Here is a 25,381-nt window from a genome sequence, read left to right on the forward strand (position 1 = left end):
CTTAGTTACCAGGAATTCTATGTGTGTGTGTGTGTGTGTGTGTGTGTGTGTGTGTGTGTGTGTGTGTGTGTAGGGGCACTTTCATTGGCTACATAAAACACAGGAAGGTATATACCAACCTGAAAATATAGATACGGTAATGGTAGCTGTGGTTGCATTTGTAGTCAAAGTACTACTGTTGTTGTGGTGGAGGTTGTAATAGTGATAATAGTGGTGATGGTAACTGTAACAGTAGTGGTAAGGGTTGTTGTGGTATTGTTGGTGGTAGTAGTTGTATAATGGATAAGGCACTTTCTGGTGCAATAATATTAATGGTAGTAGTAGTGGTGGTGACGATAATTGTGATGGCTGTGGTGGTGGTAGTTATAATAGTGATGATAGTTGTAATGGCTGTAGTAGTAGTAGTGGTGGTGGTGATAGTTGTAATGACAGAAGCAGTAGTGGTGGTGGTAGTTGTAGTGATGATAGTTGTAATGGCAGTAGTGGTGGTGGTGGTTGCTATGGCAGTATAGGAAGGTGATGTCATGTAAAGTTAACACTGACAAAGTTAGAACTGGGGAAGACAAAGAGAATTACACTTGATTATTATAAAAAGTACTTTACACCCAACACAACCACCGCCACCACGATTGCACTAATCAACCCCCCCCCCCCACACACACACACACCAACACCACCACCATTATCCTCATCACCATCACTACTATACACCTCACCACCAACACCACCACCACTAACATGCCCGATTATAAAACATTACTTCATCTGACAACAACAAAACCCACCATCAAAGAGATGACTGACCGATTTTGAAATCCAGTACAGCTGGGTGTGAACTGAAGCAAATAAACAGAAGACAGACAAGAAGCTGCACACACACATGTACGATCTAAAATTACCAGCAATAACAACAACAGCAACACCTGCCAAAGATAATTCTGCTATGCATATTTTATGTTGCATAACTGTGTCTGACCTCACAAATAGAGTAAAGAGGTGAGGTGCATAGGGGAATGAGAGAGAGAGAGAGAGAGGATGATGGAATAGCAAATCATCATCATTTAACATCTGCTTTCCATGCTGGCATGGGTTAGACAGTTTGACCAGAGCTGGTAAGCTAGAGAGACACACCAGGCTCCAGTCGTCTGTTTTGGCTTGGTTTCTACAGCTTGGTTTCTAACACCAACCACTCTACAGAGTGTACCGGGTGTCTTTTGTGCGTCACTGGCACGGATGCTATTTATGTGTCGCTGGCTCGGCTGCCTTTCACATGTCACTTCACTGGCTACGACCACAATTTAACTTAGCATAGCGTGACGTGTCTTCCCAAACACTCCTTTCTACTATAGCCACAAGGCCTGAAATTTTAGGGGATGGGAACAGTCAATTACATCAACCCCAGTATTCAACTAGTATTTGTTTCATCAACCCCAAAAAGATAAAAGTGAAAAACAAAGTGGACCTCAGTGGAGTTTTAACTGAAAACATATAAATACCACTAAACATTTTGTTAGGCATGCTAACAAATTCTGCCAGCTTGCCCTCTAATAATCATAGTAATTGTTCCAAATTTTAGCACAAGGCTAGCAATTTTTTAAGGGATCAGGCCAGTCGATTAAATTGGCCCCAGCATTTGACTGGTACTTTATTTTATTCCCCTCAAAAGGATGAAAGACAAAGTTGACCTTGGCAGGATTTGAACTTGGAATATAAAACCTAATGATTGACAGCTGAGAGAGGTGCTGCCTTCTAGTGTGCTAATCAAAAGGTGTAGAAGGGTGGCAAGACTGGTGAAGCTGAATGGGCTTACATTGAGTATGCTTTTCTAAGTTGGAGGAAGATGGTACTGCCAATGTCTTGGAGACAACACAGTAACCCGGGGCTTTTTGTGTGGGGTTTTCTCCTGAATTACTCCAATGTAAATCTCACATGTTTATGTATGGCATTTCCTTCTTTAATGTTGTCCTCAATATCTTGAGCCCTTGTGGCCAATAAAAACAAAATCATCATATTCATCAGTATCATTATTATTATTACTATTATTAAGGTGGTGATCTGGCAAAATCATTGGCCAGCCAGGCAAAATCATTGGCCAGCCAGGCAAAATCATTGGCCAGCCAGGCAAAATGCTTAGCAACATTTTGTCTGAGTTCAAATTCTGCCGAGACTGACTTTGCCTTTCATCTTTTCAGGGTCAATATAATATGTACCAGTTGAGCACTGAGGTAGATGTAAGTGATTTATCCACTCCTTGAAACTGCTGGCTTTGTGCCAGAATTTGAAGTCAATATCTAGGCAGTGACCCAGCAGAATCATTAACATGTCAGACAAAATGCTCAGCAACTTTTCTTCCAGCTTTTAAAGTTCTGAGTTCAAATGTTGCCAATGGCAACTTAGCCTTTCATTCTTTTGAGGTTGATTAAATAAATACCAATAAAATACTGGGGTCAATGGCATCAACTTACCCCTTCTCCACAAAATTGCTGCCCTTTACCAAAATTTGAAATCATCATTTCTGGTTTAGACATAAGGTAAGCAATTTTGGGGAAAGGGTTAGTCAATTAAATGACCTCCCATATTTGAGTACTTCAGTTTATTAATCCACCCCACTTTCAAAAAAACCCCAAAAATATAAAAGTCAATGTAAAGATTCACAAAAAATAATGCTGCAAAGTATTTTTTGGATGTTCTAATGATGACAATAATTTATAGCGTAAAAGCCATAAATTTTAGGAGAGAGAGTACAGTTAATCTCATTAACTCATAACTCTTTAACTGGACTACAAGCTAGAGATAGCTTCCATTTAACAGAATGTCAGTGTTTTGCTTAGAAGTACTAGATGAAAAGGAGAGAAAAGAAAAATGTAATTATTGAAAAATGCAGCAATGGGGAGGAAATATCAGAATTGAACTAATTTTCTTGATATGAAGGAGGTAGAAATCAGAACTTACCTAAATTTCTTGATGTTCATATCACGATTGAAAAACCGAATGCAGTGACAGAGCCCATGTTTGCGTAGAACCTCTAGCAATGCTAGATGATCTTTTGATCTGCGATAATTCGAAGAACTTTCAACTTTAGCTGGAGAGCTTGAATGCCGAACAAATGGTCGGAGATTGAAGCTGGCATTGTAACTACCTGTGCTGCTTCCACGAAGAATTGAGGTACTACAGTTCTCAAAACCAGCTCTCATTTCATGACCTCGAACTGATAATGTTGAGTCCGAAAGCTGCAATTCTCGGACCTTCTCACATGGTCGCTTGTGTAGGGAGGTCTGACTGTTAAGTGATGTCTCCGAAGAACACATAGGCTGAAAATGCAATGAAGCACTTCTGATTCGCTCCTGGTTATCAAGTGACAAGAGGCTGGCATTAGAACCAAATAAACCCATTCCTGGGATTTTCAATGAAGAAGAAGGCAATTGAGAAGATGTCAAGTTTGAAGTTGTTGTTATTAAGTCTTCTTCATACTCATCGAAAGCTTGTTCTTGGATAAGGCGTCGCTTGAGGCGGCTGTTTTTTGTGGGTAACTCAGGGCTACAAAAACTCAAATCAGGTGAGCCAGTCCCATCTGAATCAATATTGCTGTATGATGAAAGTCCGGGAGAAAGCTGTGACTGGTCTTTATCCCTTAAACTGCTGCTGGTTTCAGGTGATTTACCCAAGAGACTTGTGGTTTCAGAAGTAACACTTAATAGTGAAGGGGTTGTAGATAAAGAGGAAATGTTGTCACTTTTATCCTCATTGTCTTCTTCTTGAGTCACCATGTCTGTACAACTAATATTACTAGTTGTTACTTCTGTAACAGTAGATGGTGTACTTCCAATTGATACAGCGACATTGGCAGTTGTCTTTACACTTGCTGACATAGTAACAGCAGTTGTCGTTATGCTCGATGTAGCAGCAACAGTTGTCTTCATGCTTGACGTTACCACAGTAGTGGTCTTCATGCTAGGTGTAGCAGCAACAGATGTAACATTGGCAGTTGTCTTGACATTTGGTGTAACAGTAACATTTGTCTTTACACTCGTCACTTCAGTGACTGAAGGTTTTGGTGCCGGGGTCGGGGCTTCAGTCTTTGGCAAGTGGAAATTACAAGAAACGACACCCATTTTCCGCTCCCTGGAACAATCCTTCTTGCCATCTGAAGAACTGCCACGACCAGCCCGTTTGGCAGTTGTACTCGGTGAGGATTTTGATGAAGCTCCACCTTTCTTTGAGGATGGTGATGAACCATGTTTCTGAGTTGTGCCACTGCTTCCTTGACTTGCAGACTGGCTGGTGCCACTTTTTGATGAACTACTGCGACCACTTGTTTCTAATTTTCCACTAACACCACTACTACTGCCACTGCAATTACTTGCAGCCAGACTAGATTTTTCTGATTCTTGCGAACCAAAGGTCGACGAAGCAGATGAATTAATGTCTGGCGGCACCGGTTCCTTAATGTGGGCCTTTTTCTCTGTTTTCCCGCCATCTTCATGCTTCTTCCTTGTTACTTTATTCTTGGTAGTTTCAACTTTTGAATTTTGGCCACCATCACTCGATGTTTTGCTGGCTTTAGTGGTGACGCTACCACTTTTTTGGCTTCCTTTACGCTTCTGAGTAAAGACATCTTGTTCAATAGCTTGATGTTCTACATGATCTCTCTGACGTGTAAGTTTCCGACGAGATCCTTCCTGGTTATATTTTGATGAGGTAGACTTTCGAGAAGATGCCATTCTTCTTCGCTCCTGAAAAAAAACAAAAAGAGAAAAAAAGTGATATGAGTAAGAGAAAATATCCCAGAGACTGAAAGCATTCATGTTAAAAAACACCTTGTGTTTATTGTTTAAAATCTATCAGTATTCAATATATTTGAAAGATTGAAGGCAGCGAGCTGACAAAATCATTATCATGCCAGGCAAAATGCTTAGCAACATTTCAATCATTTTTATGTTCCAAGTTCAAACTCTGCCAAAGTCCTTGGGACTGATGTAACCAACTTACCCCCTCCCCTGAAATTACTGGCCTTGGGCCAAAATTTCAAACCAACATATCTGAAAAATTGGTATGTAACTACCAAGATCTGCACCCACAGTTGGCTTCACCTGGGCTTGTGCCTTTCATCCTTACAGGGTTGATAAAAAAAAAAAAAAGTACCAGTTGAACATTGAGGTCAATGTAAACGACTTACCCCACTCTCCAGAAATTACTGGCATTTGGCCAAAATTTCAAACCAATATATCTGAAAGATTGGTATATAACTAATCAATAAGAAAGAATAAAGTGAACTTGCTGTAGTGAATGAAAAATCTAACATTTCAGACACAGTCCTTCTGTGGGAAAAAGTTGAAAGGAGAGAAAGGAGAGAAACTAATGTGGATATAGAACTCTGCTGTCTCTGATTAATATTTTTCCTTTTAACATTTCTCCATAGAAGGATTTAGTCTGGAATGTTGGATTTTCCACTCCCCATAGCAAGTTTACTACAAATTTTTTAATTTTACTATGTATTTAAGTGTGTGTGTGTGTGTTTGATGTTGTATGTCTTTGCATTTATATGGCTGGGCAGCAATGACTTGTAGTCGCTTATATTTCACAGCTTGGTAGATAAAATAACTCATTTAGGAACAAGGAAGAATTTTGGTGAAAGTAAGAGAATCTAGCCATAGAATACCTCAAGAACTAGCATCCAATCCACAAACACACATAAGTGAGAGAGAGAGAGAGAGAGAGAAATAAAAACTTCTGTGTGTGTATGTATGTTTATGTTTGCACTCTGCTAATGTCGCTTACTAGGATTGCTATTGTTGTGGTCACTTCTGTCAACAGGTCATCTGTTTACTTTGCGCCTTCAAAGGCACCCTTATTTGAAAAGCATGTAAGGGTTAGTAATAAGAAGGGAATCCAGCTGTATAACAATACTTCAGTAATATACAAATCAAACCCACAATGACATGGAAAAACAGCAATAAAAACAAATGCATATAAGTATGTGTATATATATATATATATATATATATATATATACTGGAGTAAGCACATAAATGTGCAACAAGGTGGAAAAAAGAGTACTCAAATACCAGAGGTAGTGTAATATGCTTTATTTAAAAGCAAGCTGCTTTTAAATAAAGTATATATATATATATATTGATATATATATATATATATATATATATATATATATAAAACTTTCATCTTTTACTTGTTGCAGCCATTAGACTGTAGCCATGCTGGGGCACCACATTGAAGGATTTTAGTTGAATAAATTGACCTCAGTACCTCTTTTCTTTAAAGCCCCGTACATATTCTATTGGTTTCTTTTACTGAGAGAGGGTTACGAGGATCAACACTGGTTGTCAAGCAGTGATGGAGAACACACACATATGTATATATATACACAACAGTTTCCATTTTCCAAATCCACTCATAAGGCTTTGCTTGGTCTGAAGCTATAGTAAAAGACACTTGCCCAATGTGCCACGCAGTGGGACTGAACCCGAAACCATGAGGCTGGGAAGTAAACTTCTTACCACACAGCCACACCCGAGCAATAAGGATAAACACAGGTTTATATAATAGTTCCTACATGCGCTTCAACAATATGGTTGCTTGGAGCCCTTGCAATACACATACACACATTAATACATTTACACATACAAACGATCGGAGCCCCTACAATGTGTGTTCATGAGCGTATATATATATATATATATATATATATATATATCCGTAACTTAGCAGTTCAGCAAAAAGAGACCACTAGAATAAGTACCAGGCTTTAAAAAAAAATTAGTACTGGGGTTTACACATTTGACTAAAAACACTTTTAAGGCAGTGCCCCAGCATGGCCGCAGTCAAATGACAAAGAAATAAGTTAAAAGATATATACATATTCTTTTATTTGTTTCAGTCATTTGACTGTTGCCATGCTGGAGCACCGCTTTGAAGGGTTTGTTTTTTAGTCAAAGAAATCAACTCCAAGAATTACTCTTTATAAGCCTAATACTTATTCTATTGGTCACTTTTGCCAAACCGCTAAGTTAAGTTACGGGGATGTAAACATATCAACAGCAGTTGTCAAGTGATGGTGTGTGTGTGTGGGGGGGGGGGTACAGACACAAAGGCACACACACAAATATATATACATATGTATATACACGATGGGCTTCTTCCAGTTTCCATCTACTGAATCCACTCACAAGGCTTTGGTCGGCCCAAGGCTGTAGTAGACGACACTTGCCCAAAGTGCCATGCAGTGGGACTGAACCGGGAACCATGTGGTTGGGAAGTAAGCTTCTTATCAAAACAGCCACGCCTGCGCCTATATATTTTGAGAGACAGACAGACAGACAGAGAAGCAAGGGGGTTGAGATGTAGAGGAAGACAATATGCAGATGAGATCAAATTCATAATATCAAGAAGGGGAACACACACGCACGCACGCACGCACGCACGCACGCACGCACGCACGCACGCACGCACGCACGCACGCACGCACGCACGCACGCACACACACACACACACACACACTATAATTAATACAAAAACATGTAAAATACCGAGAGACAGAGAGTGAAAGAGAGAAATCATATGAAATACTTAGGTAATTCCATTGCCAAGAGGGCTACTGTCCCTTAAAAAAGTATTTATATCCCTTTATGACTGTAGTCGATAGGATTCCTTAATCGTCATTTATGAAGCTGCCGTTGTTATTGTTGTTGCTTTAGTAAAGCTGTCTGTCACTTCCTCTACCATGATGACGACGACCACCACTGCTACCACCACCACCACTACTACTACTAACACCACCAAGTCAGACCACAGTCAGCTTGCACTGCTCAAAGTAGACTTATGGAAATAGACCATGATGATGATAATAATGATGATGATGATGATGATGATGACGACTATATTTTATAATCAACTGCTTGATAGTGATCCACACACAAATCCAATACATTCGGATTGGCTAAAATCCAATGATTTTTTTTTTTTTTCCTTTTTGCTGTTATTTGATTACGGTCATTGCTGTTGTTGTTGGTGTTAGTAACAGAGAATGAAAGAGGGGGAGGGAGGAGGAAGGTGCAGACAGACACACAGAAAGAGAAGGAGTAGGAAGGGTGAGAGGAGGACTTGACTTACAACGCATGCATCTTCTTAGACAAGCACACGTTCATCATCATTATCATCACATACGTGTTAAAAGCAATTAGAAAAATGACAGAGAAGGAAAATAATATAGCTACACAAATGTATCAATGTGCATAAGAGCAAGTGGGTGTATATATATAGGTGTGTGTGTGTGAATTAGCAAGTATGTGTATGTCTATGTGTAGACATGAAACTTGTTACTTGGATAAGATACATATCTGAATAAATATAGTAAAGTGTTACATAAACCATGTATAGACATGTATACACCCACATCTCTCTCTGTCTGTCTCTCTCTCTGTATAAACACACACACATATATATATATATAAATATATACATACACCTGACTTCATCAGAAGTTAAGGCTTCTCCATATATATACAGGGTGCGATGGTTAAATTGTTACCATTTTATATTTTGAACTTTGCACATGCACACTGTTTTTGATTATGTCGACTACACAGTATAGTAGGGTCAGTTGGGCAAAGTATGTGAGAAAAACAGCACCATGACAAAATTCACTCTGCCAGAAATTTGGAAATGACATGCTGTACTGTTAGGCATTCACGAGTGATAAAAATCAAACATCCAGTCAACAGCATGGTGTTTGGAGTGATCACTAGTGATGACAACATGGAGGCCTACATCAAGTGCCTGGAGGAGGTAGTGCTGCTCTGGGTCAAGAGGGTGGCTGCTGGAAGACCCTATGTCTGACAACAGGACTCAACACCATGCCACACAAGCAGGAAAACCCAGTCATGCCTGTCAGACAATTTCTGCAACCACATCACCTCTAACATCTGGTCACCTAACTCTACAGACTGCAACCCCTTCAATTATTATGTGTGGAGCGTATTTGAGCAAGAGACCAACAAAACTCCTTGTAATACCAAAGAGGAACTGAAGGCAAGGATTATGGCAGCATTCACCAACTTAAACAAGAAGGTCCAGAAGAGTTGCAGGAGATTCCGAAGTCGTCTGGAGGCTGTGGTTGAAGCCAATGGCGATTTTATTGAATAAATTTACACTTTAGTATTTCAAGATATTTTTATGTAATTTTGGTAAATATATTTGTTAAAATGAGATCTCTGTTACTTTCATTTTTGCATAATTAGACAACAATATATTCACTGCACACACACAGGTGGATCAAATGCTCTCATAGCATTAATGCAAGCAGTTGACATCCAAGGTCAATTGAGCTTCTTAATGTAGATGTTGTCTCTCTCCTCTCTATCTCTTCTTCACACCCACCACCTTATAGCCTTGTCTTGCCTCTCCACTACATTCATTAACCACCACCTATGACCTCTCTTCTCTTCCATCCTCATTGACTGCCATGACTCAAGGATTCCAGCATAGCTAATCACTTGCCATGCTACACATACTGCCAGCTGCTTGAACCACCTCAGGCAGTTGTACAAGTCATGTTGGGAAACTGAACAGGATTACCACATTGGTGTGCTATTTATAGAACAGTGAATGTTCCCTTGTCTTTTGGTAATGATTATTTTTTGAGAATATCTATCTAACACAAACATATAATGTACTGTCCTGGTATTGGTGGAATCAATAAAAGAAAATACTTCATCCAGTAAGAGACAAATATCATTTCATATACACAGGATTGACTGTGAGCTACTTATAGTTTCATGCTCTGATTGCATGATAGCACATGAAACACTATACAAACTCATTCAACAATTAAATTATTAGAGCATGAAACTTACAGTAATTCACATTTAATCTTGTATATGTGTGTGCATATATATATATATATATATATATATATATACATACACACACACATTTTTTGACTGATTAGTACTTCATTGGTGTTCCAGTTGATCTGATCAATGGAACAGCCTGCTCGTGAAATTAACACACAAATGGTTGACCCCTCCACAGACATACATGCCTTAAATATAAGTCTCAGAGATGTTCGTTATGACACAGAATATGACAAGGCCAGCCCTTTGAATTACAGGTACAACTCATTTTTGCCAGCTGAGTGGACAGGAGCAATGTGAAACAAAGCATCTTGCTCAAGGAGACAATGTACCACCCAAAATTGAACCCATAACTTTTCAACCATAAGCCGAACACGTGCCTTCGCATAAACACACTACATGCATGTATGTATACACACACACACTTCTATATATTGTTCATAGTTCTTTATTTTATGTGCTTGTACAGAAGTTACTGTGATAGTGTTTGTACTGTTATCGTAGTACTGGTTGATATTTGTTATGGTGTTGTAGTTGTAATCGTTGTACTTGTAATTGCTGTTGTTCTAAGTGGTGGAGGCGATGGTAGTGGTAATGGTGGCAGACGTTACTTCTCTAGTTTATACTCTTCCCACCCCTCTTATTCTGCTCTCACTCAGTGCTCAATGCAGTTATGTAATGAAGTTATCTCCCCTAATTAGCTGTAATTGCACACTTCATTAGCTGCTGAATTGGGTGAGGTAATTACACTCTATAGAATATCACTTACACAAAAACAACAACAACAAAAATTTACAAATAAGCACAAAACCCATCAAGCAATAACACAAAAGTCATTAATTAAACCTGCTTTAATCAAAATCTATATTAAGTTATTGATGTCAAAGTTGTTATTGTTTACAGTGAGTGAAAAAACTAAAATAAAAAAAAACATGGATTCTATATAAACTTAATACTGACACAATTTTTATTTTTTTAGTATAAACTTCTTAACCAAAAAAATAGAATATAGATGCCACACCAATATCAGCATTTTACCCCCAGGTTGTCTTGAATAAAACAAATTTCATAGACACAAATTGAATTCTCTACTTTATCTAATACAGTATTGGGTTGGCTAGGTCTATCACATATTACATCATCACCATCATCCTTATTATTATTATTAGGGCAGCGAGCTGGCAGAACCGTTAGCACACCGGGCAAATTGCTTAGCAGCATTTTGTCTGTTTTTACATTCTGAGTTCAAATTCCGCCGAGGTCAACTTATCCTTTCAGGGTTGTTGAAATAAGTACCAGCTGTATACTGGGGTCAATATAATCAACTGGTCCTCTCCCCCAAAATTTCAGGCCTTGTGCCTTTAGTTGAAAGGATTATTATTATTATTATTATTATTATTATTATTATTGTTAAGGTAGCGAGCTGGCAGAATTGTTAACATGCTGGGAAAATGCTTAGCAGTATTTCAGACGTTTTCACATTCTGAGTTCAAATTCTGCCAAGGTCGACTTTGCCTTTTATTCTTTTGGGGTCGAATGTAATCGACTAGTGCTCTGCCACCAAATTTCAGACTTTGTACCTTTAGTTGAAAAGATTATTATTATTATTATTATTATTAAGGTGGTGAACTGGCAGGATCATTAGCACACTGGGCAAAATGCTTAGCAGTGTTTCATCTGTCTTCAAATTCTGAGATCAAATTCCACCGTGGATGACCTTGCCTTTCATCCTTTCAGGGTCAATAAAATAAGTACCAGTGAGCATTGGTGTCGATGTAATTGACTTATCCCTACCCCCAAAATTGCTGCCCTTGTGGCAAAATTTGAAACCATTATTATTAATTATTGTTATTATTATTATTATTATTGTTATTATTATCATTATTATTATTGTTGTTATTATTATCATCATCATCATATGTTTGACTTTTGCTTTGTATTTGTACAAGTTGACTTCAAGTCTTACCCAGAGAACTGAAGAGACAAGTTAGAAATTCAAGTTGGTGCTATGACTAGAGCTCCATAAATTTGGCTTTGCACAAAGTATAGTTTTAAAATTTGGGATTAGATAAACAGTATTTTACGTAGGATATGGGCAGTTCCCATGAGCACTATTTTTTGAATTTCTGCCATTTTTGGATTTCATGATATCTGAGCTAGGTAGCAATCAGCCCCTTTTGCTATCATTCCCAGGGCACCTATAACAACAGGTATTGTTTTAGTTTTCAGGTTCCACATTTTGCCAATTTCTGTTTCAAGATCTTTATACTTGCTCAGTTTTTGGTAGGTCTTGACAGATAGATTTATTATTATCATAATAATAATAACAATAATAATAATAATAATAACTTTTATTATTATTATTCTGCTAAGGTCAACTTAACCTCTCATCCTTCTAAGGTTAATAAAATGAAGTAACAGTCGAACACTGTGGTTAATCTAATTAACTGTACCACATCCATCAAATTTCTCATCTTGTATTTCTGTTAGAAATAATTAATCTAAAGGGTGGTGGACTAGTTCAAGTATTAGAGTGTTAGATAAAATGCAATGCAGTATTTCATTTGGTTCCTTACGTTCTGAAATCAAATCTTACCAAGGTCAAATTTGCCTTTCATCTTATCAGGGTCACCACCACCACCACCACCACCACCATCTTATCATCCACTTTTCCATACTTGCATCAGTCAGACAGAATGTATTGAAGCAGATTTTCTATGCCGAGATGCCCTTAAGTCCAGACTTGCTTTTACAGAAGAATGGAAATGAATAACCCTGCTTGCATGATGGTGATACTCACTTATAACCCCATCACATGATATTAACACATGGAGACATAAACACATTCACATGCACACACACATGTATATACTGATGCAAGTATGGAAAAGTGGATGATAAGATGATGGTGGTGGTGGTGGTGGTGACCCTGATAAGATGAAAGGCAAATTTGACCTTGGTAAGATTTGATTTCAGAAGGTAAGGAACCAAATGAAATACTGCATTGCATTTTGATACTGTTTATCTAATCCCAAATTTTAAAACAATACTTTGTGCAAAACCAAATTTATGGAGCTCTAGTCATAGCACCAACTTGAATTTCTAACTTGTCTCTTCAGTTCTCTGGGTAAGACTTGAAGTCAACTTGTACAAATACAAAGCAAAAGTCAAACATATGATATATATATATATATATATATATATATATATATATAATACTACAATGGGTTTGCTTCTTTCTGTTTCCATCTACTGAATTCACTCACATGGCTTTGGTCAACCTGGAGCTACAGAAGCTAAAGTAAAAGACACATATTCAAGGTGTCATGCAGTGGAACTGAACATCAAACCAAGTCATTGGGAAACAAACTGCTTGACCACACAGCCACACCTGCACCTATCAATAAAATAGGTGACCAGTCAAGCACTGGGATTAATGTAACTGACAAAGCTTCTTCATCAAAACTGCTAGCTTGTGCCTTAACCTTTAGCATTTAAACTGGCCATATCCAGTCCAAATATTCCACCTGTTTTATGTTCAAACTGTCAAGATTTGGCCTCTCACACCTACCCAACAATGTCATTCTAAAAATATACAATCACATCATTCAAATCTTAAAGCTATAAGATATCGCATGATTAACCCTTTAGTGTTTAAACCGACATTATCTGGCCCAGATATTCTACCTGTTTTATATTCAAACTGGCAATATCTAGCCTCTCACACCTAACCTACATTGACATTCTAAAAATGAACAATCACATCATTGAAACCTCAAAGCTATAAGATATTGCATGATTAATTCAAAACAACATGAATAAATAAGTGTTAAATTTGACAGAATAATCTGAATGCTAAAGAATTAATCAGTTAGAATTACTAATTGTATTAGTATTATCATTAATTTAATAGAATTTAATTAGAGACTAGTAAAATAATAGCATAATAGTTGAAACATCTCTGATCATATCATAGGCCTACTAAACCAATGATGACCTAGGGTTGAATAACAACAAAAATCCAAAAATGCAAGAAAAGAAAAATAACAAAAACAATGCAAAAAGAACTAGTTAAACTTACTCTTTTTCTCAGTGTTTGTGATGGATGAAGAGAACAACCCATAGTTGTTTCGTTGAAAGATTGGAAAGAGAATTGAAAATATCCAGTTAATAGATTGACTGACTGATCATTAATAGTCTGTGCCAAAAATCAAAGATTGATGATATGAGTATCGGGTAGTGAACCATTGATCTCTGTGGCTGTATTGAGTGTTGATCAAAAGCAGAATACAAGTCAACAGTATGACTGATGATTGCTCTCTGCTGTAAATGTGACTGTATCACTCCTTAGATGTTGCTTCATTGACAACAAGCTCAAGAGTGACAACTGACTGAATTTGATTTTGGGCTTGTGAGAAAAGATTGGAAGTGCAATATCAAGGTTAAACAAAACACATGACCTCGGTGGCCTGTAATTGGCTGAGCCAAAATCGGATATGACATATGACCACAGCAAGTTGTAGTAGAGAGAACAATAAGAAAACGGTTTCAATGAAACAAAGTGACACGTGAGGAAAGTTTCACCTTGAAGAAAAACCTAAGATATTCCCAGGGAATTGAGGTAGTCTTTTGATGAAAATAGCTTGGGCTGAGATAAGAGAGAGAAGTGGGGAGGTGAAAGAAAAGGTAGAGTGAAAGAGAAGGGAGGGAAGAGAAAGAGAAATTTCAACTTAACTAGTCATACAAGGGCAGTGTGTGTGTGTGTGTGTGTGCGTATACTGATGTATGCTTGATGCTCTGCTTCTGTTTTCATTCCACTTATAAACACACAACAAACAGAGAAGAAGAAAAACTCAAATATATTATGAAATAAAAACAAAAATGCATCCCTTTGTATCTGGTCACTTCAAACTCAATCATCGCACTTGATTCTTACTGTTCTCTAGAACAATTCCACTGCAGTATGTGTGTGTGTGTGTGTGTGTGTGCGTCATTTCTAGTTTCTCAATCATCCACCCATACAAAGTACATGTTAATCCATAGACGCACCAGAAAAGAAGACAAGACTTTGGAGAGAAGATACAGGCTTGGAAATATACTAAAAGAACCTGCCTGCAAAAAAGATATCCTAACACATTTTGCTCTCTGGAAGAGAAATGTGATTTCTCTATAGAGAACGAATTTCATTGAAGTAAGAAATCTGGGTTTTTCTACAGAATCAAAGACAAGGTTATTACTCTTTTTCTTTTTTTTTTTTTTTTTTAATAATCCATAATTATATAGGCACAAGTGTGGTAAGAAGCTTATTTCCTAACCATATGGTTTGGGGTTCAGTGCCACTGCGTGACACCTTGAGCAAGTGTCTTCTACTATAGCCATGGGCTGACCAAAGCCTTGTGAGTGGATTTGGTAGATAGAAACTGAAAGAAGCCAGTCATATATATATATATATATGTGTGTGTGTGTGTGTCTGCATGTGTGTCTGTACCCCCTGCTTGACAACTGGTGCTGGTGTGTTTACATCCCCATAACTTAGCGGCTTGGCAAAAAAGACCTATAAAATAAGTACCAGGCCTTAAAAAAAATAAATTAGTACAAAGGTCAATACATTCAACTAAAGTTTCTTGAAGGCAGTGCTCCAGCATGGCTGCAGTCTAATGACTGAAACAAACAAAAGATGGAAAAATAAAAGCTAACTTTATTTTTGTTTTTTTTCCATATCATAGCAAAAGAGATGTCAAGAAAGTAAAACTCTTGGCTGAAGCAAGAGCAACAAAGAATACATAGTTAAATGCTCAAGCTTATGGCTTCACAATTATCATCATTTTACATCTGTTTTCCATGTCAGCATGGGTTAGCTGGGTCATCATAGTCTGAGTCATTCATTATTGGGAGCCACAGTTACCATACACTGGTGCTCATACATGTAATTCGGTCTGATTTCTATGGTTAGATCTCTTTTCTATCATTTTATAGAGAGTACTGGGAGCATTTTGTCAAGGCTCTAGCAATAGAGATATGTCTAAGCCCTTAATGAGACAGGATTAAAAGGAACCTCATAGCTGTATGCTTTCTCTGCCCATTTGACAGCCCCATTTCAGTGTGTACAAGGTGGACTTTTGCTGAAGAGTTTCGGATCACGACGCCCACATAAACTGGATTTTCTCTGCTTTGACGAGAATGTTTCCAATTTTTTTTTTCACCACGGCCTTTGAAATAACAAGGGGCATTTTTTATTAATGAAAATTTATGGGTTTTTTTTTTCACCTTAACCCATCACCACCCCATCCAGACTGATTTTGGTCAATTTTTCTGGCACTATGCACTTAAAAACAATGGTAGAAGAGAAGTCTTTTCAGTAAAAAAAAAGAATTGTAAATATTTTCAAATGAAAAGATGTGTGATTTAAGTGAGATTTGACTTGTTTCTAGCACATCTCATGACCACCTTCCTCATTTCTTTGTTGCTCTCACCCAAATCTTTCTTAAATCACACACATATCTGAAAATATCTACAAATCTCTTTTTCTTACCAAAAGGCTTCCCCCATGGTTTTTAAGTAAAAAGTGCCAAAATAATTCGCAAAAATCAGTCCAGAGCAGGTTGTGGAAAAAGAAAAAAAAATTTTCAATCTTTTTTTTCATAAAAAGATGCCCCTTCTCTATCATTTTAAAGGTTGTGGCAAAAAAAAAAAAGAAAAGAAAAGGTTGGAAAATTCCCTGTCAAAAATGAAGAAAATCCAACTTATGTGGGTGTCTTGATCCAAAACTCTGCTGACCTTTCATGGCACCAATATTTAAAAAAAGTTGTTATGCTCATCAGTCCCTCAAGAGATGGCTTATCTATTTTTTCTTTACCTTACCTAATGCCCCTATTATTATTGGTACAATTTTCACTTTCATGGCACCAATATTATAAAAGTTGTTATGCTCATCAGTCCCTCTAGAGATGGCTTATCTATTTTTTCTTTACCTTACCTAATGCCCCAATTATTATTGGTACAATTTTCACTTTCATGGCACCAATATTATAAAAGTTGTTATGCTCATCAGTCCCTCTAGAGATGGCTTATCTATTTTTTCTTTACCTTACTAATGCCCCAATTATTATTGGTACAATTTTCACTTTCATGGCACCAATATTATAAAAGCTGTTATGCTCATCAGCCCCTCTAGAGATGGCTTATCTATTTTTTTCTTTACCTTACCTAATGCCCCAATTATTATTGGTACAATTTTCACTTTCATGGCACCAATATTATAAAAGTTGTTATGCTCATCAGTCCCTCTAGAGATGGCTTATCTATTTTTTCTTTACCTTACCTAATGCCCCTATTATTATTGGTACAATTTTCACTTTCACACCCCTTGTCTTAAATATTTTCAAGATCTCTGTATTATGACTATTTTTGCTCGTCTTTTAGGGTAATATCTTGGTTAGAAGGGATTGTAATGTCTCTTGCCAAGGTCAACTTTGCTTTTCATTCTTTTGGGTTTGATAAAATGAAGTACTAATTAAGTACTACAGTCAATGTAATTGATTAGCCCCACTTCCCTCAAAATTACTGGCCTTCTGCCTAAATCAGAAACTAACATTCTTACTATTATTAAGCTGTCAGAACTGTTAGCATGCTGGGTGAAGTGCATAGTGGTGTTTCATTCTGCTTTACATTCTGAGTTCAAATTCCACCAAGGTCAACTTTGCCTTTCATCCTTTCTGGGTTGATAAAATAAGTACCATTTGACCACTGGGATCAATGTAATTGACTAGCCTCCTCCCCTAAAATTTCAGGCCTTGTGCCTAGAGTAGAAACGATAGGGCATTAACACACTGGACAAAATCATTAACACACTGGACAAAAAGCTTAGTGACTGTTCTTCTGGTTCTTTATGTAATGAGTTCAAATCCCACTGAGACCAATTATGCCTTTTACCCTTTTAGGGGTCAATGAATAAATGCAAGGTAAGTACTTAAAAATGATGGCCTTATGCCAAAATTTGAAACAATTATCACTACAGCAGCAAGCTGGCAGAAAGATTAGTGTGTTGGACAAAATGCTAAGTGGCAGTTCTTCAGACTCTATGTTTGGAGTTCAAATTGCAGCAATGTTAATTTTGCCTTTCATCTCTTCAGTATTCATCATCATTAACATTTAATGTCCATTTTCCTTGCTGGCATAGGTTGGACAGCTTGACAGGAAGTGGCAAGGCCAGGGACTGCACTAGGTTCCATAGTCTGTTTTGGCTTGGTTTTTACAGTTGGATGCCCTTCCAAATACCAACCACTCTACAGAGTGTACTGGGTGCTTTTTATGTGGCACCAGCACCAGTGCATTTTATGTGGCACCAGTGCATTTTATGTGGCACCAGCACCCACACCAATGCTTTTTATGAAGCACCTTGGTTTTAAAGTACCAGTTAAATACTGGAGTTAATGTAAGTGACTAACCCCTCCCACTAAGACTGCGGGCTTTGTCCCAAAATCTGAAATAACTATAATTGCAATAATAATCATTACCATTGCAAGTGGATTGGTAGAATTGTTAGTGTCAGAAAAAAATGCTTATTTTGGCTCTGTACATTCTGAGTTCAAATCCCACCAAAGTTAACTTTAACTTTCATCCTTTCAAGATTGATAAAATAAAATACCAGTCAAATGTCAGGGTCAATATAATCAACTAAAGACCTTCCCCTCAAAACAGTTGGCCTTGTACTTAAACTAGAAACAATTATTTTCATTGCTGTAGATTAGAAGATAAAAAGGTATACAAGTGACAAAACCAAAGTTTATCTAACTCATTACATTTAGTTAATTATGTCATTAGAAGCGTATAATCTTCATAAATATTTAATGCTATTGCTTGTAATGTATTCACCTATGGCAACACACAAGACAGTGAATTTTCCAAGGTTTACAAACATATAACCTGCAGACCAAATCTATTTCATGGCAATGTTCAGTCTGTCCTCTGTTCCAGCTCAATTTTTAAAATAAAAGTTATTTTTATTATTATCTTTAACTTTAAAACGTTCTGCAAAATATACATTGCTTGCTTTTACTTGTTTCAGTCATTAGACTGCAGCCATGCTGGGGCACCGCCTTGAAGAGATTTTAGTTGAATGAATTGACCTCAATACCTTTTTTTTTTAAGGCCTGGTACTTATTCCATTGGTCTCTTTTGCAAGGACATAAACAAACCAACACAGGTTGTCAAGTGGTGGTGGGAGACAAGCAAAAACAAACACACACACGGTGGGCTTCATTCAGTTTCGGTCTACCAAGTCCACTCACAAGGCTTTGGTTGGCCCAAGGCTATAGTAGAAGACACTTGCACAAAGTGCCACACAGTGAGACTGAACCTAGAACCATATGATTGGGAAGCAAGCTTCTTACCAAACAGCCACATCTGGGCCTATAATGTATAGAGACTTGGAAAATTTCCAACATAATTCTTTCATGGTAAAGACTATGAGTCATTAGCTTAAGGGTTAATTCTCATCAAGAAAGGGAAAGGAGGCAACCCTTATATTGTAATTGATTATAAATAAAATACTCAGTGTCCAAACTCACCCATGCAGCCCACAAAGCGCCTCCCAGCCTGCAAACCTACCCTTCTAGCCAGCAACCTTACCCTTTGAACCAGTGAACATACTCTTCCTGCTAGTGACAGAACCTACCCTTCCAGGGAGTGAATTTACCCACCCAGCCTTGTGAAACAATCCACCTACCATCTTCAATTCTCTGTCCCTATTTCCGTTATATGCACCATCTTATACCTTGAGGGCATGCCTTGACACCTAATCACAACCAGCCTGACTCCCTTTCCTGCTAGAAGAGTCAGGTATCTCCTCCACAGCAGAACACTTGTCCCTGTCACTCTATCATACTTTAGCTTCTCTATACCCAGCACAAAGCAATTTCAATACTGTCAAGGTGTCTCACTCTGTCAAGGTGTCTCGTCATGCAAGTTCCTTAGTGATCTCACTAGTGCTGCTACTGTGAAGAAAAGCAGCCATTACACACTGTAAAATGGTTGGCATTAGAAAAGGCATTCCAGCTTTAGGAACCATACTGAAGGAGTACCTAAGTCCAACACAATGCTTTGGTTTGTCAGACCCTTTTATCGAACCATCCAATTCATGCCATCATGGAAAACGGATGTTAAATGATAATGATGACGATGATGGCATTATGCTAAAACTTCCTTAAAAAGACTCAGATTTTGCTTTGACCCTTTAACATTTAAACTGGCCATTTCCAGCCAAAATATTCTGCTTGTTTTATGTTTAGACTGGTCAGATCCAGTTTCTCACATCTACCCTACATTGTCAGTCCCAAAATAAACAAGCCCCATCATTGAAATCTCAAAGCTATGAGATAATGCATTATTAAATTCAGAGTAATGCGAATAAATAAGCTTTACATTTGAGAGCAATCTGAATGCTAAAGGGTTAAGACCATGAAATAGTCAATCTCTGAACAACTACTCACCTGCTACAAAGGTCAAGTGAGACTCACATTAAAAAAGACTGTTTACATCCATAGAATAGTGGTGGTGTGACAGACATGCTAGAACACACATTAATATATACATATGTATATAATGTACTGTTTCATGATGGTAAGATCAACAGAAAAAAAAAAAACTCCATCTGGTAAGCGATAAATATCATTTAATAGACACAATACATGTTTATATGTGCTACTAATAGTTTCATATGTTGAGAAATACTACAAACACATTCATCAGGCACAAAACACATAACCATAATGAACTAAAAATTGAATGAGAGAAGAAACGCAAAAAGTTGAGAAGGAAGCATGTAGAAAACATTGAAAGTTAAAAAACGGAAAACGAACACACCAACACACTGCAACTTCTGACCCATAAACACATTGTTATTCTTTTTGTTTTCGCCCATTTCTTTTCTAAACATCTCTCTAGCAGCATATGGAGTCTTCATCCAACCCTAACAAATGTATCCTATTCCTCTACTTTCTTCAACCCCGCTGTGTCTTATCATCCAAACTTCACACTGAAGATTTTTTTGCATAAGTGCAAAACACCCCATCCCACCACCACCACCACCACACACACTTCTTCAAGAATTCCCTTCCCAATTCAAAGTCTTTCTATACAAGTTGAAACTGAACAATCAACCACACCAGACTCCCACCTCTTCCAGGTGTAAGAAGGCCCACAGAGATTATGGACACACCTCTGCAGACTTGAGTATTAACAAAATTTTTTTTAAAGTACTGATAAAATGCATTTAGTCTGGTGCCTAACCAGTTTGGGGGAAAAACAAAAAAAAAACCTGAAATATAAACATATATAAAATATGTATATATATGTGTGTGTGTGTGTGTGTGTGTGTGTGTGTGTGTATCTTTGTTTCTGATCCCCCCACAATTGCCTGACAACTGATGCTGGTGTGTTTACGTCCCTGTAACTTAGCAGTTCGGCAAAAGTGACCGATAGAATAAGTACTAAGCTTACAAAGAATAAGTCTTGGGGTTGATTTCTTTGACAAAAAATCCCTTTAAAGCAGTGCTCCAGCATGACTGTAATCCAAAAATGACTGAAACAAGTAAAAGAGTGTGTGTGTGTGTATGTATATATACTCTCTCTTTCCTTTCCTGAGCGTCCAATAATACTATCCATATCACGTCCTCACTTTGTTGTTTTTTTGTTTTTTTGTTATTGTTTTTTTTAACTATATATATATATATATATATATACACACACACACACACACACACACACACACATACATACATATATATATATATATGTACAAATATACAGGCACACACACACACACATAAAACAATCTGATTAATTTTCCAGATTCTTCTTTAAAATATTGTTTTAGACATTTTGATTCAGTCAAAAAAGAAGCTCCTTTAAATTCTTCTAAAATATCCAAGTGCCTCACCCACCCATCGTTGCCACACGAACAGCCCTGTGGAGTTAATGAACTGAAGAGTAGGTACTTCTTTTGAACATAATGGCTTTTCTATACACCAACCTACATAGCAAGAGTGCAACTGTGTATGTATGTTTGTGCCAATAAGCATGTGTACATGTGTGTTAATGATAAAGTATGTTTTTGTTATTAACGTGTCAAAGACACATGCTTAGCAGCAATTTTCTAGCTCTTTACATTCTGAGTTCAAATACCGCCACGGTCAACATTCCCTTTCATCCTTATGAGATAGATGAAAATAAAAGAACCAGTCAAATACTGGGTGTGATGCAATCAACTTACCCCTCCGCTAAAAATTCCTGGCCTTGTGCCAAAATTTGAAACCATTATTATCATTGTTATTAATAAGGCAGCAAGCTGGCAGAATTGTTAGCATGCCAAGCAAAAACTTAGTGGTATTTCATCTGTCTTCACATTCTGAGTTCAAATTCCGCTGTGGTTAACTTTGCCTTTTATCCTTTCAGAGTCGATAAAATAGGCACCAGTTCAGTACTGAGGGTGAGGTAATTGACTATCTCCCTCCTCCAAAATTACTAGCCTTTGTACCTTTAGTCGAAAGGATTATCATTATTATTATTTTGTCTTTGCACAGTTTCTAACGCTGGAGATGTACTATGGTGTCAACTGTGCACTGCCAGTGAACTAAGGTAACACCCCTTATTTTTTGAGCACCATCCAGAGTATTCAAGTGGTTCCAAGCAGTGCTGTTTTCTGCAAGTGCTCCACCCTTATTGCAGCCCCTATTTGTTCCATGTACATCTCAAGACATTTACTCGACTGTTACCAGAGCTCCGATTATTATTATTATTATTATTATTATTATTATTATTATTATTATTTAAAGCAGAATTGTTAGCACACTCGGTGAAATGCTTAGCAGTATTTCGGCTGCTGCTATGTTCTGAGTTCAAATCCCACTGTGGTTGACTTGGCTGAGTTCAAATTCCACTGCAGTCGACTTTGTTGAGTTCAAATTCCACTGCGGTTGACTTTGTTCGAGTTCAAATTCCGCTGTGGTCAACTTTGCTGAGTTCAAATTCCGCCGTGGGCGACTTTGTTGAGTTCAAATTCCACTGCGGTCAAGTTCGCTGAGTTCAAATTCCACTGCAGTCGTAGTGAGCTGGCAGAATCCTTAGCATAAAATGCTAAGTGGCATTTTGTCTGTCTTTTCATTCAGAATTCTGCTGAGGTCAACTTTGCTTTTCATCCTTTCCGAGTTCTCTGAAATAAATACCAGTTGATCACTTGAGTTGAAATAATTGACTTACCCCCTTCCTTGAACATGCTGACCTTGGGCCAACATTTGAAACCATTATTAATGATCCTTTGCATTATAGACACAAGGCCTGAAATTTCATGAGAGAAAGCTAGTTGATTATACTGAACACTCAGCTCAATGGCACTAATTTTATTGACCCCAAAATTTCAAAAGGTAAAGTTGACCTTGGCAGAGTTTGAACTACTACTACTACTACTAATAATAATAATAATAATAATCCTTTCTACTATAGGCACAAGGCCTGAAATTTTGGAGGAGGGGGGCAGTTGATTGGAATGACTCCAGTATGCAACTGGTACTTAATTTATCAACCCCGAAAAGATGAAAGGCAAAATCGACCTCAGCAGAATTTGAACTCAGAATCTAAGGACAGACAAAATGCCGCAAAACATTTCACCCAACATGCTAACAATTCTGCTGGCTCGCTGCCTAATACAATAGTAATAATAATAATAATGATAACAGTTTCAAATTTTGGCACAAGGCCAGTAATTTAAGGGAAAGGGGTAAGTTGATTACATTGATCCCAGTGCTCAACTGGTACTCATTTTGTCAACCACAAGAGGGGATGAAAAGGCAAAGTTGACCTTGGCAGAATCTGAACTCAGAACATAAAGATGGATGAAATGCCACTAAACATATTGCCCAAAATGCTAACTATTCTGCCAGCTCACCATCTTAATAATACAAATAAGTCTTAGAAAATGACAAAGCAACAATACTCTGGGATATGTCAAAACACACAGATACAGAGATTAAGGTTAATAGGCCTGATATAATTGCCAGATATCACCAAGAAAAAAATACCTTTTAATCGACGTAATTATCCCAAAAGATGACAATGTATTTCTAAAAGAAATGGAGGAGAAACTCTCAAAATACAAAGAACTGGAAATAGAGATAAACTGAAACCTGGAAACAAACAATTCCTATACTAAAATAATAGGCACATTGGGATTGATTAAAATACCATACAAATACATGACTAAAACACCAGGACTTATGAACATATAAAATACCGAAAATAGCACAGCTAGGCATTGCACACATCCTATGTTAAGTACTTTCAATACAGTGAAAATAAAACCACCAAAACAAACCACAGCACATACCCAAGGAACACAGAGCTGTGCTCAGTAGGACAGTGAAAGCACGTGATAAAAGTAAGACAACTGAATAATAAGTAGAACAAGGTTGTGTTAATGAGTCTTAGGCTATGTGTGAGCCCCGTTCCTTGCATTAAAATCTGTTAATTTCTCTCCAGGGTCCTTCGTTTATTGTAACTTGGCTTCTTGAGAGTAAGCACACAGTGTCTACCACCACTGCTGCCACCGCCACCACTTGTATATTTTTAACGCTTAAATAGAGACATTGTAAATGAGAGGTGTTAACTGACATGACAAACCAATGTATACTAAATAATATAATGTTGGTATGTAGATCTAGAGCATATTTCCCAACTATTTTCTGCGAGGCCCCACTATAACTTTTCAGAAAAATGTATGCCCCAACTGGTGGTTGGATAAAAGTATGGGTGTAGTGTTTGCTGTGTAAAAAAGATTTTCACAATTCCATGTCCTACTAAAAAAAAAAAAAAATTGATCCCACCCCCACCACAATTTTCCTAAGCCCCATTGGTAGGGATATGCTTCACGTTGGGAATCAATGATCTAGAGTGACATTACCACACACATACACACAAACACAATTCAATTGTTAATTTCTGTTTCCTCACATATTAGTTATAAGCAAGCTTCTTTAGAACAAGGTTGTTAGTTATGTGTGTGTGTATGGGCGTGCTAACGATTACATAAGAGGAGGAGAGAGATGGATGCATGCATAAATAGATAGGGTAAGTAGTTATATGTATGTAGTGTACTGTAACGTCATCAAATGATGACTATTACTCCTACCATCACCACAACATGCATATACAAGAGGAACAGTTAGTAGCTTCAGTAAAGTGCAAGCCCACCAGCCCCAATGTGTACCATGGCTGCCAGACTGACAGACATATGCAGCACCCAATGTCTATCTATCTATCTTTCTCTCTCTGTCTATATATATATATATATATATATATATATACACATATATATAATGTACAGCCAAAGCTGTGTGGTAAGAAGATTGCAGTGTGGCATCTTGAGCAAATGTCTTCTTCCCAGGCTGACCAAAGTCTTCTAAGTGGATATGGTAGATGGAAACTGAAAGAAGCCCCATTGTGTGTATGCATATGTGTGT

General features: G+C 37.5%; 1 protein-coding gene across 27 annotated transcripts in view; it reads right to left on the reverse strand.

Moving 5' to 3' along the window:
• The window catches only part of LOC106880501 (microtubule-associated serine/threonine-protein kinase 3), a 256,534-nt gene that overhangs the window by 201,331 nt on the left and 29,822 nt on the right, over positions 1 to 25,381 (reverse strand). For 14 of the 27 annotated variants that reach the window (XM_089357477.1, XM_089357468.1, XM_089357472.1 and 11 more), the window contains exon 2: positions 2,953 to 4,733. In XM_089357477.1, the coding sequence (XP_089213603.1) occupies positions 2,953 to 4,721 (1,769 nt within the window). In that variant the 5' untranslated portion in view covers positions 4,722 to 4,733. Of the gene's footprint in view, positions 1 to 2,952; positions 4,734 to 7,584; positions 7,837 to 13,950; positions 14,255 to 25,381 lie in introns of those variants that run through there. The other 13 variants (XM_089357471.1, XM_089357461.1, XM_089357466.1 and 10 more) reach the window with 3 other exon arrangements.

Source organism: Octopus bimaculoides, chromosome 9 (assembly GCF_046866305.1).
Source record: "Octopus bimaculoides isolate indiv1 chromosome 9, ASM4686630v1, whole genome shotgun sequence".
NCBI classification, from domain to species: domain Eukaryota; kingdom Metazoa; phylum Mollusca; class Cephalopoda; order Octopoda; family Octopodidae; genus Octopus; species Octopus bimaculoides.